We start from the raw sequence: 19,994 nt of genomic DNA, 5'->3' as shown, positions 1-19,994 counted from the left end.
TCCTCCGAAACCCAACCAAGCCGCACGGATTCTTGACACAATGCCCACTTTAAACTGGACTTAACCTGGAAGCCAGCCGCACCAATGTGGCAGTTCTATTTCTGAGGCAGATCACAGTCCTGCCTCTCCCATCTCCTCATTGGTTTATAGAAGCAGGTACCCACGTGCCATCTTCTCATTGGTTATACCCACATGGGGGATTGAAAGACGAACTGTGTTCCCGGTTGTTGTGGTAATACTATGAAAGTTTAGATGCCAATCACCATATAAGTTCAAAGCCCTGGAAGCAGGAGAGATGACTAGAAACGATTCGGTTGACCGTTTTATGTGTGGATTAATTGTCAGAGTAGAGGACCTTGTGCATTTCAGGAAAAATAGCAACTCAATGTTTATATCCCAGGACAAATTAACTAGCAACAGCAAGCTAGCTAAATAGGACAAATTAGATAGCAAGTGCAAGCTAGCTAAATAGGACAAATTAGCTAGCAAGTGCATGCTAAATTGCCATAAATGTTAAATGCTTTTCGACCTGTCCCCAAATTAATGTAATTGGTTCAGAGTTTGTTTTGATATTTTAACCTGCGTGTTGTGATCACGTTTGGTGTAGGGGGACAAAATACATTGATGCACGATGGCGCACACACACACAGCCGGTTTGGGTTCCGTGTTTAGTGTGTCACCTTTATTTATACAGGTACGTCAATAAAGAACAGATTCTTATTTACAATGATGACCTGTCAAACACATCAATACACAACAATGACTCTATACACATCTATATTCACATCAATTACACGACACACCCTCTGGCTTCTGCTACCCAAATATTGTAACCCAACTAAACTCAGCAAAAAAATAAATGTCCTCTCACTGTCAACTGCGTTTATTTTCAGTAAACGTAACATGTGTAAATATTTGTATGAACATAACAAGATTCAACAACTGAGACAAAAACTGAAATGGAATAATGTGTCCCTGAACAAAGGGGGGGTCAAAATAAATCAAAAGTAACAGTCTCTGGAGTGGTGTGGCCACCAGCTGCATTAAGTACTGCAGTGCATCTCCTCCTCATGGACTGCACCAGATTTGCCAGTTCTTGCTGTGAGATGTTACCCCACTCTTCCAAATCAAATCAAATCAAATTTATTTATATAGCCCTTCGTACATCAGCTGATATCTCAAAGTGCTGTACAGAAACCCAGCCTAAAACCCCAAACAGCAAGCAATGCAGGTGTAGAAGCACGGTGGCTAGGAAAAACTCCCTAGAAAGGCCAATACCTAGGAAGAAACCTAGAGAGGAACCAGGCTATGTGGGGTGGCCAGTCCTCTTCTGGCTGTGCCGGGTGGAGATTATAACAGAACATGGTCAAGATGTTCAATGTTCATAAATGACCAGCATGGTCGAATAATAATAAGGCAGAACAGTTGAAACTAGAGCAGCAGCACAGTCAGGTGGAAGTTGAAACTGGAGCAGCAGCATGGCCAGGTAGACTGGGGACAGCAAGGAGTCATCATGTCAGGTAGTCCTGGGGCATGGTCCTAGGGCTCAGGTCAGTTGAAACTGGAACAGCAGCATGGCCAGGTGGACTGGGGACAGCAAGGAGTCATCATGTCAGGTAGTCCTGGGGCATGGTCCTAGGGCTCAGGTCCTCCGAGAGAGAGAAAGAAAGAGAGAAGGAGAGAATTAGAGAACGCACACTTCGATTCACACAGGACACCGAATAGGACAGGAGAAGTACTCCAGATATAACAAACTGACCCCAGCCCCCCGACACATAAACTACTGCAGCATAAATACTGGAGGCTGAGACAGGAGGGGTCAGGAGACACTGTGGCCCCATCCGAGGACACCCCCGGACAGGGCCAAACAGGAAGGATATAACCCCACCCACTTTGCCAAAGCACAGCCCCCACACCACTAGAGGGATATCTTCAACCACCAACTTACCATCCTGAGACAAGGCTGAGTATAGCCCACAAAGATCTCCGCCACGGCACAACCCAAGGGGGGGGGGGGCGCCAACCCAGACAGGATGACCACAACAGTGAATCAACCCACTCAGGTGACGCACCCCCTCCAGGGACGGCATGAGAGAGCCCCAGCAAGCCAGTGACTCAGCCCCTGTAATAGGGTTAGAGGCAGAGAATCCCAGTGGAAAGAGGGGAACCGGCCAGGCAGAGACAGCAAGGGCGGTTCGTTGCTCCAGAGCCTTTCCGTTCACCTTCCCACTCCTGGGCCAGACTACACTCAATCATATGACCCACTGAAGAGATGAGTCTTCAGTAAAGACTTAAAGGTTGAGACCGAGTTTGCATCTCTGACATGGGTAGGCAGACCGTTCCATAAAAATTGAGCTCTATAGGAGAAAGCCCTGCCTCCAGCTGTTTGCTTAGAAATTCTAGGGACAATTAGGAGGCCTGCGTCTTGTGACCGTAGCGTACGTATAGGTATGTACGGCAGGACCAAATCAGAGAGATAGGTAGGAGCAAGCCCATGTAATGCTTTGTAGGTTAGCAGTAAAACCTTGAAATCAGCCCTTGCTTTGACAGGAAGCCAGTGTAGAGAGGCTAGCACTGGAGTAATATGATCAAATTTTTTGGTTCTAGTCAGGATTCTAGCAGCCGTATTTAGCACTAACTGAAGTTTATTTAGTGCTTTATCCGGGTAGCCGGAAAATAGAGCATTGCAGTAGTCTAACCTAGAAGTGACAAAAGCATGGATGAATTTTTCTGCATCATTTTTGGACAGAAAGTTTCTGATTTTTGCAATGTTACGTAGATGGAAAAAAGCTGTCCTCGAAATGGTCTTGATATGTTCTTCAAAAGAGAGATCAGGGTCCAGAGTAACGCCGAGGTCCTTCACAGTTTTATTTGAGACGACTGTACAACCATTAAGATTAATTGTCAGATTCAACAGAAGATCTCTTTGTTTCTTGGGACCTAGAACAAGCATCTCTGTTTTGTCCGAGTTTAATAGTAGAAAGTTTGCAGCCATCCACTTCCTTATGTCTGAAACACATGCTTCTAGCGAGGGCAATTTTGGGGCTTCACCATGTTTCATTGAAATGTACAGCTGTGTGTCATCCGCATAGCAGTGAAAGTTTACATTATGTTTTCGAATAACATCCCCAAGAGGTAAAATATATAGTGAAAACAATAGTGGTCCTAAAACGGAACCTTGAGGAACACCGAAATTTACAGTTGATTTGTCAGAGGACAAACCATTCACAGAGACAAACTGATATCTTTCCGACAGATAAGATCTAAACCAGGCCAGAACATGTCCGTGTAGACCAATTTGGGTTTCCAATCTCTCCAAAAGAATGTGGTGATCGATGGTATCAAAAGCAGCACTAAGGTCTAGGAGCACGAGGACAGATGCAGAGCCTCGGTCCGATGCCATTAAAATGTAATTTACCACCTTCACAAGTGCCGTCTCAGTGCTATGATGGGGTCTAAAACCAGACTGAAGCATTTCGTATACATTGTTTGTCTTCAGGAAGGCAGTGAGTTGCTGCGCAACAGCCTTCTCTAAAATTTTTGAGAGGAATGGAAGATTCGATATAGGCCGATAGTTTTTTATATTTTCTGGGTCATGGTTTGGCTTTTTCAAGAGAGGCTTTATTACTGCCACTTTTAGTGAGTTTGGTACACATCCAGTGGATAGAGAGCCGTTTATTATGTTCAACATAGGAGGGCCAAGCACAGGAAGCAGCTCTTTCAGTAGTTTAGTTGGAATAGGGTCCAGTATGCAGCTTGAAGGTTTAGAGGCCATGATTATTTTCATCATTGTGTCAAGAGATATAGTACTAAAACACTTGAGCGTCTCTCTTGATCCTTGGTCCTGGCAGAGTTGTGCAGACTCAGGACAACTGAGGTTTGGAGGAATACGCAGGTTTAAAGAGGAGTCCGTAATTTGCTTTCTAATAATCATAATCTTTTCCTCAAAGAAGTTCATGAATTTATCACTGCTAAAGTGAAAGTCATCCTCTCTTGGGGAATGCTGCTTTTTAGTTAGCTTTGCGACAGTATTAAAAAGGAATTTCGGATTGTTCTTATTTTCCTCAATTAAGTTAGAAAAATAGGATGATCGAGCAGCAGTAAGGGCTCTACGGTACTGCACGGTACCGTCCTTCCAAGCTAGTCGGAAGACTTCCAGTTTGGTGTGGCGCCATTTCCGTTCCAATTTTCTGGAAGCTTGCTTCAGAGCTCGGGTATTTTCTGTGTACCAGGGAGCTAGTTTCTTATGAGACATTTTTTTGGTTTTTAGGGGTGCAACTGCATCTAGGGTATTGCGCAAGGTTAGATTGAGATCCTCAGTTAGGTGGTTAACTGATTTTTGTCCTCTGGCGTCCTTGGGTAGGCAGAGGGAGTCTGGAAGGGCATCAAGGAATCTTTGTGTTGTCTGTGAATTTATAGCACGACTTTTGATGTTCCTTGGTTGGGGTCTAAGCAGATTATTTGTTGCAATTGCAAACGTAATAAAATGGTGGTCCGATAGTCCAGGATTATGAGGAAAAACATTAAGATCCACCACATTTATTCCATGGGACAAAACTAGGTCCAGCGTATGACTGTGACAGTGAGTGGGTCCAGAGACATGTTGGACAAAACCCACTGAGTCGATGATGGCTCTGAAAGCCTTTTGGAGTGGGTCTGTGGACTTTTCCATGTGAATATTAAAGTCACCAAAGATTAGAATATTATCTGCTATGACTACAAGGTCCGATAGGAATTCAGGGAACTCAGTGAGAAACGCTGTATATGGCCCAGGAGGCCTGTAAACAGTAGCTATAAAAAGTGATTGAGTAGGCTGCATAGATTTCATGACTAGAAGCTCAAAAGACGAAAATGTCATTTTTTTTTTTGTAAATTGAAATTTGCTATCGTAAATGTTAGCAACACCTCCGCCTTTGCGGGATGCACGGGGGATATGGTCACTAGTGTAGCCAGGAGGTGAGGCCTCATTTAAAACAGTAAATTCATCAGGCTTAAGCCATGTTTCAGTCAGGCCAATCACATCAAGATTATGATCAGTGATTAGTTCATTGACTATAATTGCCTTTGAAGTAAGGGATCTAACATTAAGTAGCCCTATTTTGAGATGTGAGGTATCATGATCTCTTTCAGTAATGACAGGAATGGAGGTGGTCTTTATCCTAGTGAGATTGCTAAGGCGAACACCGCCATGTTTAGTTTTGCCCAACCTAGGTCGAGGCACAGACACGGTCTCAATGGTGATAGCTGAGCTGACTACACTGACTGTGCTAATGGCAGACTCCACTATGCTGGCAGGCTGGCTAACAGCCTGCTGCCTGGCCTGCACCCTATTTCATTGTGGAGCTAGAGGAGTTAGAGCCCTGTCTATGTTGGTAGATAAGATGAGCACCCCTCCAGCTAGGATGGAGTCCGTCACTCCTCAGCAGGTCAGGCTTGGTCCTGTTTGTGGGTGAGTCCCAGAAAGAGGGCCAATTATCTACAAATTCTAACTTCCACCAAGGCACGTGAAAGTTCCCGGGCATTTCTGGGGGGAATAGCCCTAGCCCTCACCCTCCGATCCAACAGGTCCCAGACATTTCTGGGGGGAATGGCCCTAGCCCTCACCCTCTGATCCAACAGGTCCCAGACATTTCTGGGGGGAATGGCCCTAGCCCTCACCCTCTGATCCAACAGGTCCCAGACATTTCTGGGGGGAATGGCCCTAGCCCTCACCCTCTGATCCAACAGGTCCCAGACATTTCTGGGGGGAATGGCCCTAGCCCTCACCCTCTGATCCAACAAGTCCCAGACCTGCTCAATGGTATTGAGATCCGGGCTCTTCGCTGGCCATGGCAGAACATTGACATTCCTGTCTTGCAGGAAATCACGCACAGAACGAGCAGTATGGCTGGTGGCATTGTCATGCTGGAGGGTCATGTCAGAATGAGCCTGCAGGAAGGGTACCACATGAGGGAGGAGGATGTCTTCCCTGTAACGCACAGCGTTGAGATTGCCTGCGATGATGACAAGCTCAGTCCGATGATGCTGTGACACACCACTCCACACCATGACGGACCCTCCACCTCCAAATCGATCCCGCTCCAGAGTACATCAATCCTGCTCCAGAGCACAGGCCTCGGTGTAACTCTCATTCCTTCAACGTGTGACGTGTGATGTTCGGATGTACCGATCCTGTGTAGGTGTTGTTACACATGGTCTGCCACACGTGGTCTGCCACTGCGAGGAGGATCAGCTGTCCGTCCTGTCTCCCTGTAGCGCTGTTTTAGGCATCTCAGAGTACAGACATTACAGACATTACAGAAATCAGCCGTTTCCAGCTACAATAGTCATTTACAACATTAACAATGTCTTCACTGTATTTCTGATCAATTTTAAGTTATTTTATTCTTTCAAAAAGGACATTTCTAAGTGACTCCAAACTTTTGAACAGTTGAAGTGGGAAGTTTACATACACTTAGGTTGGAGTCATTAAGACTCGTTTTTCAACCACTCCACAAATGTCTTGTTAATAACAAACTATAGTTTTGGCAAGTTGGTTAGGACATGTACTTTGTGCATGACACAAGTAATTTTTCCAACTCCACCAACTTTAAGGACTTTTGGAGATCATTCCACATGAGCGGTGCCAAAAGTCTAAATGCAGATTTACCTAACTCGGTGGAGATTGATCTCCAGGATTAGCTATCCCTGAGTCCAGGTCTGGTAACTTGTACGTCTTAAGGTAACCAATGAGGTCAATTATGACGGACGTTTATGCTAGAGGGCTTTATAACCAAAAAGAGCGCAATGGCATCAAACTACGAGACTTCAAGGAGGGCCAGCCTACTTTCTCCGTCTGTCTGTGGCAGTGAGTCTCTGTTTCTGTGATGCTGAAAGAGACACTAAGCATCTAACCCTTTCTCCCAGTCTCTACTGTACCTTTCCAGCCCAACACCAGTAAGCCCATCCCATAGCCAACCCATCTCTTAATATAAACCCCATCCATCCATCTCACCCCTCTGATAGTATCCACAATTTGATACTATCCAGTAGCCACTTAGTAAGTAGTCTGTCCCCAATGACCAGTGGAAATCTGATAAGCCCATCCCATGTGTAACCCATATCCTACTACAGTGGTTCTCAAACCTCTCCTCGGGGACCCCCAGCCGGTCCAAACCTCCCCTAGGGGACCCCCAGCTGGTCCAAACCTCTCCTAGGGGACCCCCAGCCGGTCCAAACCTCCCCTAGGGGACCCCCAGCCGGTCCAAACCTCCCCTAGGGGACCCCCAGCCGGTCCAAACCTCCCCTAGGGGACCCCCAGCCGGTCCAAACCTCCCCTAGGGGACCCCCAGCCGGTCCAAACCTCTCCTCGGGGACCCCCAGCCGGTCCAAACCTCTCCTCGGGGACCCCCAGCCGGTCCAAACCTCTCCTCGGGGACCCCCAACCGGTCCAAACCTCTCCTCGGGGACCCCCAGCCGGTCCAAACCTCCCCTAGGGGACCCCCAGCCGGTCCAAACCTCCCCTAGGGGACCCCCAGCCGGTCCAAACCTCTCCTCGGGGACCCCCAGCCGGTCCAAACCTCTCCTCGGGGACCCCCAGCCGGTCCAAACCTCTCCTCGGGGACCCCCAACCGGTCCAAACCTCTCCTCGGGGACCCCCAGCCGGTCCAAACCTCTCCTCGGAGACCCCCAGCCGGTCCATGTATTTGATCTATTCCAGAACTGGCACACCTGATTCAACTTGTCAACTAATCATCAAGCCCTTGTCTAGGTGAATCAATCATCAAGCTCTTGACTTGGCGAATCAATCATCAGTCCCTTGATTAGGTGAATCAATCATCAGGCCCTTGACCTGGCGAATCAATCATCAGGCCCTTGACCTGGCGAATCAGGTGAGATAGTTTAGGGTTACATTTGTGAAACACCTTGGGGGTTCCTGAGGAGAGATTTGGAGAACCACTGTCCTAATATACAGCCCATCAATCTCACTGATACCCATGAAGCTAATCTGTACAGTGAAATGATGTGCGCTGCCCTGTGTTGTGTCCCTCCCAAACCCCAGGCTCCCTCCCCCCTGAAGCTTAGTGGTGATGTAAAGAGGAGTCGTCAGCCTGGGATGTTAAAGCATAGAACAGTTGATGACTATGTCATACCCAAGGTATATAATCACCGCTCTGAACCACCACCTCAATATGGCATGTTGTTGTTTTAGAAAAAGCTTCAGTATTTATTTAGGAGTATGTTTCTGCATCCAGGGTGCATGGTCTCGACCGCTGTTGGAAATGGCGGGACACAAATGGCGCTATGGGGACGTTTGATCTCCAAGTTTGCGATTTAAAAAAATTAAATAATAATATATATATATATATATATATATATATATATATATTTTTTTTTTCTACCATTGCCTGCCGGGAACGTTCTAGTGAAGCAACAGGAGAACCCTGCAGTTAAATACTACCGATAGCTGTCCCCCTTTTGACTGGGTATTTAAATACTACCGATAGCTGTCCCCCTTTTGACTGGGTATTTAAATACTACCGATAGCTGTCCCCCTTTTGACTGGGTATTTAAATACTACCGATAGCTGTACCCCTTTGTCCCTGCATTTAAATACTACCGATAGCTATCCCCCTTTGTCCCTGCATTTAAATACTACCGATAGCTGTCCCCCTTTGTCCCTGCATTTAAATACTACCGATAGCTGTACCCCTTTGTCCCTGCATTTAAATACTACCGATAGCTATCCCCCTTTGTCCCTGCATTTAAATACTACCGATAGCTGTACCCCTTTGTCCCTGCATTTAAATACTACCGATAGCTGTCCCCCTTTTGACTGGGTATTTAAATACTACCGATAGCTGTCCCCCTTTGTCCCTGCATTTAAATACTACCGATAGCTGTCCCCCTTTTGACTGGGTATTTAAATACTACCGATAACTGTCCCCCTTTTGACTGGGTATTTAAATACTACCGATAACTGTCCCCCTTTTGACTGGGCAGAATTCTCCTTACATTGGCTGCGCTCTATACACTGTGTGTAACGTGTGTGTGTGTAACGTGTGTGTGTAACGTATGTAATGTGTGTGTTGTCCCACAGCGGGAGCTCCTAACCAGAGCCAGAAGTGAAGAGATGGGGAGGAGTGTACCAGGCCTGCCTGTTGGCTGGATGAAGGTGAAAACAAACACTAAACTGACATATCAAACTATTTCACGTTTTAGTTTCTTGATGTTTAAAGAGAACTGCTAAAAGTAGCCAGCAAGGAGGGAAAGCATTGAAGTGTACATATTCTATCAGTGTAATGGTTAACTACATGGCATGCTAATACGATGGAGAATGTTCTCACACACAACCATCAGTTCTGAGAAAAAGAAAATGGAGAACGAAAGAAAGAAACTCTCCCCTCTCCTCTCTCTCCTCTCTACACCAGTTCTTAGATACGGTAACCGGTACCTACCGTTACTACCATTCCCCAACCAACCGGGTGCACCGCTACCCCCCTGAGGTCAGCGTGCCCCAGACACCCCCCTCCACCCCTCCTACGGCCAAACAGAAGCAGCCTCGCCCCGCTGAGCCAGACCAGACCATGGAACGTGACCAAGAGCAGTCCAAACTGAAACGTTCCTATTCTTCTCCAGACATCAGCCAGGACCTGAGGGAGGAGGGGCTAAAGAAGGTTACCGCCCCTATAACTGCAGCCACGCGCCCAACTTTTAACAGGGAGACCAAGTAGGTGACATCATCGTCACATGGATATGGGCCTGGTCAATATATACGTTTCACTCACTCAGATTAAGCCTACTACTGGACTAAAAAGCTCTTTTTCAATGACGAATATGTTTTTAAATCCTGGGGTGTATTCATTAGTTGGATTCCGTTGCAAAGTGTTCCAAATGTTTTTCCAACGGAAACCGTTTACCGTTTTACTCTAGGAACCAAACGGAAGCCAACAGAGAAAACAGAACGAAACTGGGAGGGACCTAGCTGAATTTGTCCAATCGAAACCGTTTCCGTTACAAAATGTTTTGCAGCAGACACCGAATCCGACTAATGAATACACCCCTCGACTAAAACTTAATCTGAGTCTGGGGGTTAAAATCAACCCTAGGACTAAATTGCATTTAAATGTCTCTAGATCATTTGGATTCATGGATATGATATACAAAATATATACTATTGGATTATGACAAAACTTGATTTAAAAAGTTTGAGTCTCCATAAGTATTTAATCTACATTTCTGGATGAAAGTTGACGACGTCACAGAAGCAGTTTTGTAATGTAGTTTATTTGACGGTACTGTTTGTAACTCGTCACTGCCGTCTGTCCCCCAGACCGTCCACTGCTAGCGTCTACACCAAGGTGGAGATCGCCCGTCCGTCTGCGGCTAAGATACGCAACCTGAACCCTGTGTTCGGCGGTCTGGGCGCCTCGCTCACCGGCCTGCGTAACCTCGGTAACACCTGCTACATGAACTCCATCCTGCAGTGTCTCTGCAACACCCCGGCCATGGTCGACTACTTCAACAAGAACCTCTATCAGGAGGATATCAACAGGTCAGTCATGTAGTGGTAATGATAATGTAGTAATGATAATGTAACACCCCGACCATGGTCGACTACTTCAACAAGAACCTCTATCAGGAGGATATCAACAGGCCAGTCATGTAGTGGTAAAAATAATGTAGTAATGATAATGCGGTAATGATAATGCAGTAATGATAATGCAGTAATGGTAATGTGGTAATGACACTTCAACAAGAATTACTACCAAGATAAGATAATCATACATATACAGCTAACTCTCTCTGTCTCTCTGTCTCTCTGTCTCTCTCTCTCTCTGCCTCTGTCTCTCTCTCTCTGCCTCTCTCTCTGCCTCTGTCTCTCTCTCTCTGCCTCTCTCTCTGTCTCTCTGTCTCTCTCTCTCTGCCTCTCTCTCTGTCTCTCTGTCTCTCTCTCTCTGTCTCTCTCTGCCTCTCTCTCTCTCTCTCTCTCTCTCTCTCTCTCTGTCTCTCTGTCTCTCTCTCGCTCTCTCTCGCTCTGTCTCTTTCTCTCGCTGTCTCTCTCTCTTGCTCTCGCTCACTCTGTCTCGCTCCATCTCTCTCTCTCTCTCTCTCTCTCTCTCTCTCTCTCTCTCTCTCTTTCTCTCTCTCTCTGTCTCTCTCTCTCTTTCTCTCTTTCTCTCGCTGTCTCTCTCTTGCTCTCTCTCTCTCGCGCTCTCTCTGTCTCGCTCTCTCTCTCTCCATCTCTCTCCCCTTCCCTCTGTCTTTCTCCCTCCCTCTGTCTCTCTCTCTTTCTCCCTCCCTCCCTCTCTGTCTCTCTTTCTCTCTCTCTCCTCTCCCCCCCCGACAGGGCTAATATCCTGGGTCACCGAGGCGAGGTGGCAGAGGAGTTTGGTGTGATCATGAAGGCTCTGTGGTCAGGCCTGTATAAGTGTATCAGCCCCCGCGACTTTAAGGTCACTATAGGGAAGATCAATGAATCCTTCTCTGGCCAGGAACAACAGGACTCCCAGGAGCTGCTGCTCTTCCTTATGGACGGACTCCACGAGGACCTCAACAAGGTAGGGAGACCGGAGAGCGGACAGAAGAAAAGTCATTAACAAGGAAAATAGTGTGAACATTACCTAGAGTTGTATTGAGGAGATGGTGTGAGGAGAGAGGAGAGGAGATGGAGAGAGGAGAGGAGATGGTGTGGGGAGAGAGGAGAGGAGATGGGGAGAGAGGAGAGGAGATGGGGAGAGAGGAGAGGGTGTGTGGAGAGAGGAGAGGAGAGGGTGTGTGGAGAGAGGAGAGGGTGTGTGGAGAGAGGAGAGGGTGTGTGGAGAGAGGAGAGGAGAGGAGAGGGTGTGTGGAGAGAGGAGAGGAGAGGGTGTGTGGAGAGAGGAGAGGAGAGGGTGTGTGGAGAGAGGAGAGGAGATGGTGTGGGGAGAGAGGAGAGGAGATGGTGTGAGGAGAGAGGAGAGGAGATGGTGTGTGGAGAGAGGAGAGGAGATGGTGTGGGGAGAGAGGAGAGGAGATGGTGTGGGGAGAGAGGAGAGGAGATGGTGTGAGGGGAGAGGAGAGGAGATGGTGTGGGGAGAGAGGAGAGGAGATGGTGTGGGGAGAGAGGAGAGGAGATGGTGTGAGGAGAGAGGAGAGGAGATGGTGTGGGGAGAGAGGAGAGGAGATGGTGTGAGGAGAGAGGAGAGGAGATGGTGTGTGGAGAGAGGAGAGGAGATGGTGTGGGGAGAGAGGAGAGGAGATGGTGTGGGGAGAGAGGAGAGGAGATGGTGTGAGGGGAGAGGAGAGGAGATGGTGTGGGGAGAGAGGAGAGGAGATGGTGTGGGGAGAGAGGAGAGGAGATGGTGTGAGGAGAGAGGAGAGGAGATGGTGTGGGGAGAGAGGAGAGGAGATGGTGTGAGGAGAGAGGAGAGGAGATGGTGTGAGGAGAGAGGAGAGGAGATGGTGTGTGGAGAGAGGAGAGGAGATGGTGTGGGGAGAGAGGAGAGGAGATGGTGTGAGGAGAGAGGAGAGGAGATGGTGTGAGGAGAGAGGAGAGGAGATGGTGTGAGGAGAGAGGAGAGGAGATGGTGTGAGGAGAGAGGAGAGGAGATGGTGTGGGGAGAGAGGAGAGGAGATGGTGTGTGGAGAGAGAAGAGGAGATGGTGTGGGAGGAGAGGAGATGGTGTGAGGAGATGGTGTGAGGATGGTGTCTGTCCATGTTGTATTGTCCTGTCCTCTGTCCATGTTGTATTGACCTGTCCTCTGTCCATGTTGTATTGACCTGTCCTCTGTCCATGTTGTATTGACCTGTCCTCTGTCCATGTTGTATTGACCTGTCCTCTGTCCATGTTGTATTGACCTGTCCTCTGTCCATGTTGTATTGACCTGTCCTCTGTCCATGTTGTATTGACCTGTCCTCTGTCCATGTTGTATTGACCTGTCCTCTGTCTCTCTGTCCATGTTGTATTGTCCTCTGTCTCTGTCCATGTTGTATTGTCCTCTGTCCATGTTGTATTGACCTCTGTCTCTGTCCATGTTGTATTTACCTGTCCTCTTTCTGTCCATGTTGTATTGTCCTCTGTCTCTGTCCATGTTGTATTGACCTCTGTCTATGTTGTATTGACCTCTGTCTCTGTCCATGTTGTATTGACCTGTCCTCTTTCTGTCCATGTTGTATTGACCTGTCCTCTTTCTGTCCATGTTGTATTGACCTCTGTCTCTGTCCATGTTGTATTGTCCTCTGTCCATGTTGTATTGACCTGTCCTCTGTCTGTCCATGTTGTATTGACCTGTCCTCTGTCCATGTTGTATTGACCTGTCCTCTGTCCATGTTGTATTGACCTGTCCTCTGTCTCTCTGTCCATGTTGTATTGTCCTCTGTCTCTGTCCATGTTGTATTGTCCTCTGTCCATGTTGTATTGACCTCTGTCTCTGTCCATGTTGTATTTACCTGTCCTCTTTCTGTCCATGTTGTATTGTCCTCTGTCTCTGTCCATGTTGTATTGACCTCTGTCTATGTTGTATTGACCTCTGTCTCTGTCCATGTTGTATTGACCTGTCCTCTTTCTGTCCATGTTGTATTGACCTGTCCTCTTTCTGTCCATGTTGTATTGACCTCTGTCTCTGTCCATGTTGTATTGTCCTCTGTCCATGTTGTATTGACCTGTCCTCTGTCTGTCCATGTTGTATTGTCCTCTGTCTCTGTCCATGTTGTATTGTCCTCTGTCTCTGTCCATGTTGTATTGACCTGTCCTCTGTCTCTGTCCATGTTGTATTGACCTGTCCTCTTTCTGTCCATGTTGTATTGTCCTCTGTCTCTGTCCATGTTGTATTGTCCTCTGTCCATGTTGTATTGACCTGTCCTCTGTCTGTCCATGTTGTATTGTCCTCTGTCTGTCTCTGAAGGCTGCTAACCGTAAGGGTTACATAGAGGAGGAGAATGACGATCTGGACGACCAGCGGGCTGCTGACCAGGCCTGGACCAAACACAAGCTGCTCAACGAGTCTGTCATCGTAGCGCTGTTCCAGGGTCAGTTTAAGAGCACAGTTCAGTGTCTCACCTGCCACAGGAAGTCCCGCACCTTCGAGACCTTTATGTACCTGACCCTGCCGCTGGCCTCCAGCAACAAGTGTTCCCTGCAGGTAAGACAACACCTGTGTGTTTACATATACGGCTCTTCCAAATCAATACCCTTTTCTGATATTTTAAGTAGAAATTGGTCAGAAATATAGCATTTTAAAAGCCTGTTATATTAAATGAATTCCGCATTCACAGATGTGACAGGCTTAAAAAAAACTGTTAAACTATATAATAATAATAATTTAAAAAATACAATTAAAATAAAATATTTTTAAAAAATATACAGTGCCTTGCGAAAGTATTCGGCCCCCTTGAACTTTGCGACCTTTTGCCACATTTCAGGCTTCAAACATAAAGATATAAAACTGTATTTTTTTGTGAAGAATCAACAACAAGTGGGACACAATCATGAAGTGGAACGACATTTATTGGATATTTCAAACTTTTTTAACAAATCAAAAACTGAAAAATTGGGCGTGCAAAATTATTCAGCCCCCTTAAGTTAATACTTTGTAGCGCCACCTTTTGCTGCGATTACAGCTGTAAGTCGCTTGGGGTATGTCTCAAGAGAGACTGAGAGACTGAAATGTTTTCCCATTCCTCCTTGCAAAACAGCTCGAGCTCAGTGAGGTTGGATGGAGAGCATTTGTGAACAGCAGTTTTCAGTTCTTTCCACAGATTCTCGATTGGATTCAGGTCTGGACTTTGACTTGGCCATTCTAACACCTGGATATGTTTATTTTTGAACCATTCCATTGTAGATTTTGCTTTATGTTTTGGATCATTGTCTTGTTGGAAGACAAATCTCCGTCCCAGTCTCAGGTCTTTTGCAAACTCCATCAGGTTTTCTTCCAGAATGGTCCTGTATTTGGCTCCATCCATCTTCCCATCAGTTTTACCCATCTTCCCTGTCCCTGCTGAAGAAAAGCAGGCCCAAACCATGATGCTGCCACCACCATGTTTGACAGCGGGGATGGTGTGTTCAGGGCGATGAGCTGTGTTGCTTTTACGCCAAACATAACATTTTGCATTGTTGCCAAAAAGTTCAATTTTGGTTTCATCTGACCAGAGCACCTTCTTCCACATGTTTGGTGTGGCTTGTGGCAAACTTTAAACGACACTTTTTATGGATATCTTTAAGAAATGGCTTTCTTCTTGCCACTCTTCCATAAAGGCCAGATTTGTGCAATATACGACTGATTGTTGTCCTATGGACAGAGTCTCCCACCTCAGCTGTAGATCTCTGCAGTTCATCCAGAGTGATCATGGGCCTCTTGGCTGCATCTCTGATCAGTCTTCTCCTTGTATGAGCTGAAAGTTTAGAGGGACGGCCAGGTCTTGGTAGATTTGCAGTGGTCTGATACTCCTTCCATTTCAATACTATCGCTTGCACAGTGCTCCTTGGGATGTTTAAAGCTTGGGAAATCTTTTTGTATCCAAATCCGGCTTTAAACTTCTTCACAACAGTATCTCGGACCTGCCTGGTGTGTTTCTTGTTCTTCATGATGCTCTCTGCGCTTTTAACGGACCTCTGAGACTATCACAGTGCAGCTGCATTAATACGGAGACTTGATTACACACAGGTGGATTGTATTTATCATCATTAGTCATTTAGGTCAACATTGGATCATTCAGAGATCCTCACTGAACTTCTGCAGAGAGTTTGTTGCACTGAAAGTAAAGGGGCTGAATAATTTTGCACGCCCAATTTTTCCGTTTTTGAATTGTTAAAAAAGTTTGAAATATCCAATAAATGTCGTTCCACTTCATGATTGTGTCCCACTTGTTGTTGATTCTTCACAAAAAAATACAGTTTTATATCTTTATGTTTGAAGCCTGAAATGTGGCAAAAGGTCGCAAAGTTCAAGGGGGACGAATACTTTCGCAAGGCACTGTATATATATATATATATATTGTTATATGAATAAAAAGGAGCTGAAGTGCCACAGCGTTTTGACATGTCCCTCTGTGCATCTTTCTGACTTGTAGGAAGATTTGAACCCAGTTTATTTCACTATCATTGTAAAGCCCTGGTTATTCTGCATCTTTCTGACTTGTAGGAAGATTTGAACCCAGTTCATTTCACCATCAGGGTAAAGCCCTGGTTATTCTGCATCTTTCTGACTTGTAGGAAGATTTCAACCCAGTTCATTTCACCATCATTGTAAAGCCCTGGTTATTCTGCATCTTTCTGACTTGTAGGAAGATTTCAACCCAGTTTATTTCACTATCATTGTAAAGCCCTGGTTATTCTGCATCTTTCTGACTTGTAGGAAGATTTGAACCCAGTTTATTTCACTATCATTGTAAAGCCCTGGTTATTCTGTATCTTTCTGACTTGTAGGAAGATTTGAACCCAGTTCATTTCACTATCATTGTAAAGCCCTGGTTATTCTGCATCTTTCTGACTTGTAGGAAGATTAGAACCCAGTTCATTTCACCATCAGGGTAAAGCCCTGGTTATTCTGCATCTTTCTGACTTGTAGGAAGATTTGAACCCAGTTTATTTCACTATCATTGTAAAGCCCTGGTTATTCTGAATCTTTCTGACTTGTAGGAAGATTAGAACCCAGTTCATTTCACCATCAGGGTAAAGCCCTGGTTATTCTGCATCTTTCTGACTTGTAGGAAGATTTGAACCCAGTTATTTCACTATCAGGGTAAAGCCCTGGTTATTCTGCATCTTTCTGACTTGTAGGAAGATTAGAACCCAGTTCATTTCACCATCAGGGTAAAGCCCTGGTTATTCTGCATCTTTCTGACTTGTAGGAAGATTTGAACCCAGTTCATTTCACCATCAGGGTAAAGCCCTGGTTATTCTGCATCTTTCTGACTTCTAGGAAGATTAGAACCCAGTTCATTTCACTATCAGGGTAAAGCCCTGGTTATTCTGCATCTTTCTGACTTCTAGGAAGATTAGAACCCAGTTCATTTCACTATCAGGGTAAAGCCCTGGTTATTCTGCATCTTTCTGACTTGTAGGAAGATTTGAACCCAGTTTATTTCACTATCATTGTAAAGCCCTGGTTATTCTGCATCTTTCTGACTTGTAGGAAGATTTGAACCCAGTTCATTTCACTATCATTGTAAAGCCCTGGTTATTCTGCATCTTTCTGACTTGTAGGAAGATTAGAACCCAGTTCATTTCACCATCAGGGTAAAGCCCTGGTTATTCTGCATCTTTCTGACTTGTAGGAAGATTTGAACCCAGTTTATTTCACTATCATTGTAAAGCCCTGGTTATTCTGCATCTTTCTGACTTGTAGGAAGATTAGAACCCAGTTCATTTCACCATTAGGGTAAAGCCCTGGTTATTCTGCATCTTTCTGACTTGTAGGAAGATTTGAACCCAGTTCATTTCACCATCAGGGTAAAGCCCTGGTTATTCTGCATCTTTCTGACTTCTAGGAAGATTAGAACCCAGTTCATTTCACCATCAGGGTAAAGCCCTGGTTATTCTGCATCTTTCTGACTTGTAGGAAGATTTGAACCCAGTTCATTTCACCATCATTGTAAAGCCCTGGTTATTCTGCATCTTTCTGACTTGTAGGAAGATTAGAACCCAGTTCATTTCACCATTAGGGTAAAGCCCTGGTTATTCTGCATCTTTCTGACTTGTAGGAAGATTTGAACCCAGTTAATTTCACCATCAGGGTAAAGCCCTGGTTATTCTGCATCTTTCTGACTTCTAGGAAGATTAGAACCCAGTTCATTTCACCATCAGGGTAAAGCCCTGGTTATTCTGCATCTTTCTGACTTGTAGGAAGATTTGAACCCAGTTCATTTCACCATCAGGGTAAAGCCCTGGTTATTCTGCATCTTTCTGACTTGTAGGAAGATTTCAACCCAGTTCATTTCACCATCATTGTAAAGCCCTGGTTATTCTGCATCTTTCTGACTTGTAGGAAGATTTGAACCCAGTTTATTTCACTATCATTGTAAAGCCCTGGTTATTCTGCATCTTTCTGACTTGTAGGAAGATTAGAACCCAGTTCATTTCACCATCAGGGTAAAGCCCTGGTTATTCTGCATCTTTCTGACTTGTAGGAAGATTTGAACCCAGTTTATTTCACTATCATTGTAAAGCCCTGGTTATTCTGAATCTTTCTGACTTGTAGGAAGATTAGAACCCAGTTCATTTCACCATCAGGGTAAAGCCCTGGTTATTCTGCATCTTTCTGACTTGTAGGAAGATTTGAACCCAGTTCATTTCACCATCAGGGTAAAGCCCTGGTTATTCTGCATCTTTCTGACTTCTAGGAAGATTAGAACCCAGTTCATTTCACTATCAGGGTAAAGCCCTGGTTATTCTGCATCTTTCTGACTTCTAGGAAGATTAGAACCCAGTTTATTTCACTATCATTGTAAAGCCCTGGTTATTCTGCATCTTTCTGACTTGTAGAAAGATTTGAACCCAGTTCATTTCACTATCATTGTAAAGCCCTGGTTATTCTGCATCTTTCTGACTTGTAGGAAGATTAGAACCCAGTTCATTTCACCATTAGGGTAAAGCCCTGGTTATTCTGCATCTTTCTGACTTGTAGGAAGATTTGAACCCAGTTCATTTCACCATCAGGGTAAAGCCCTGGTTATTCTGCATCTTTCTGACTTGTAGGAAGATTTGAACCCAGTTATTTCACTATCAGGGTAAAGCCCTGGTTATTCTGCATCTTTCTGACTTGTAGGAAGATTTGAACCCAGTTTATTTCACTATCATTGTAAAGCCCTGGTTATTCTGCATCTTTCTGACTTGTAGGAAGATTAGAACCCAGTTCATTTCACCATTAGGGTAAAGCCCTGGTTATTCTGCATCTTTCTGACTTGTAGGAAGATTTGAACCCAGTTCATTTCACCATCAGGGTAAAGCCCTGGTTATTCTGCATCTTTCTGACTTGTAGGAAGATTTCAACCCAGTTCATTTCACCATCAGGGTAAAGCCCTGGTTATTCTGCATCTTTCTGACTTCTAGGAAGATTAGAACCCAGTTCATTTCACTATCAGGGTAAAGCCCTGGTTATTCTGCATCTTTCTGACTTGTAGGAAGATTTGAACCCAGTTTATTTCACTATCATTGTAAAGCCCTGGTTATTCTGCATCTTTCTGACTTGTAGGAAGATTTCAACCCAGTTCATTTCACCATCAGGGTAAAGCCCTGGTTATTCTGCATCTTTCTGACTTGTAGGAAGATTTGAACCCAGTTATTTCACTATCAGGGTAAAGCCCTGGTTATTCTGCATCTTTCTGACTTATAGGAAGATTTGAACCCAGTTAATTTCACCATCAGGGTAAAGCCCTGGTTATTCTGCATCTTTCTGACTTCTAGGAAGATTAGAACCCAGTTCATTTCACTATCATTGTAAAGCCCTGGTTATTCTGCATCTTTCTGACTTGTAGGAAGATTTGAACCCAGTTCATTTCACTATCATTGTAAAGCCCTGGTTATTCTGCATCTTTCTGACTTGTAGGAAGATTAGAACCCAGTTCATTTCACCATCAGGGTAAAGCCCTGGTTATTCTGCATCTTTCTGACTTGTAGGAAGATTTGAACCCAGTTTATTTCACTATCATTGTAAAGCCCTGGTTATTCTGCATCTTTCTGACTTGTAGGAAGATTAGAACCCAGTTCATTTCACCATCAGGGTAAAGCCCTGGTTATTCTGCATCTTTCTGACTTGTAGGAAGATTTGAACCCAGTTCATTTCACCATCAGGGTAAAGCCCTGGTTATTCTGCATCTTTCTGACTTGTAGGAAGATTTCAACCCAGTTCATTTCACCATCAGGGTAAAGCCCTGGTTATTCTGCATCTTTCTGACTTGTAGGAAGATTTGAACCCAGTTATTTCACTATCAGGGTAAAGCCCTGGTTATTCTGCATCTTTCTGACTTGTAGGAAGATTTGAACCCAGTTATTTCACTATCAGGGTAAAGCCCTGGTTATTCTGCATCTTTCTGA

The 19,994-nt window shown here is 45.2% G+C and overlaps 1 protein-coding gene across 3 annotated transcripts in view; it reads left to right on the top strand.

The window, feature by feature from the left end:
* LOC116359597 (ubiquitin carboxyl-terminal hydrolase 8) overlaps window positions 1–19,994 on the top strand; it is a 54,020-nt gene that overhangs the window by 18,393 nt on the left and 15,633 nt on the right. For 2 of the 3 annotated variants that reach the window (XM_031812475.1, XM_031812476.1), the window contains 6 exons: window positions 8,042–8,137; window positions 9,080–9,154; window positions 9,411–9,709; window positions 10,313–10,534; window positions 11,330–11,540; window positions 13,867–14,103. In XM_031812475.1, coding sequence (XP_031668335.1) covers window positions 8,042–8,137; window positions 9,080–9,154; window positions 9,411–9,709; window positions 10,313–10,534; window positions 11,330–11,540; window positions 13,867–14,103 — 1,140 coding nt within the window. The remainder of the gene's footprint in view (window positions 1–8,041; window positions 8,138–9,079; window positions 9,155–9,410; window positions 9,710–10,312; window positions 10,535–11,329; window positions 11,541–13,866; window positions 14,104–19,994) is intronic. The other variant, XM_031812477.1, reaches the window with a different exon arrangement.

This window comes from Oncorhynchus kisutch, unplaced genomic scaffold (genome assembly GCF_002021735.2).
Source record: "Oncorhynchus kisutch isolate 150728-3 unplaced genomic scaffold, Okis_V2 Okis03b-Okis08b_hom, whole genome shotgun sequence".
In the NCBI taxonomy this organism is placed as follows: domain Eukaryota; kingdom Metazoa; phylum Chordata; class Actinopteri; order Salmoniformes; family Salmonidae; genus Oncorhynchus; species Oncorhynchus kisutch.
The sequence above is the reverse complement of the archived record's forward strand: the minus strand, read 5'-3'. Positions and strand labels throughout refer to the sequence as shown.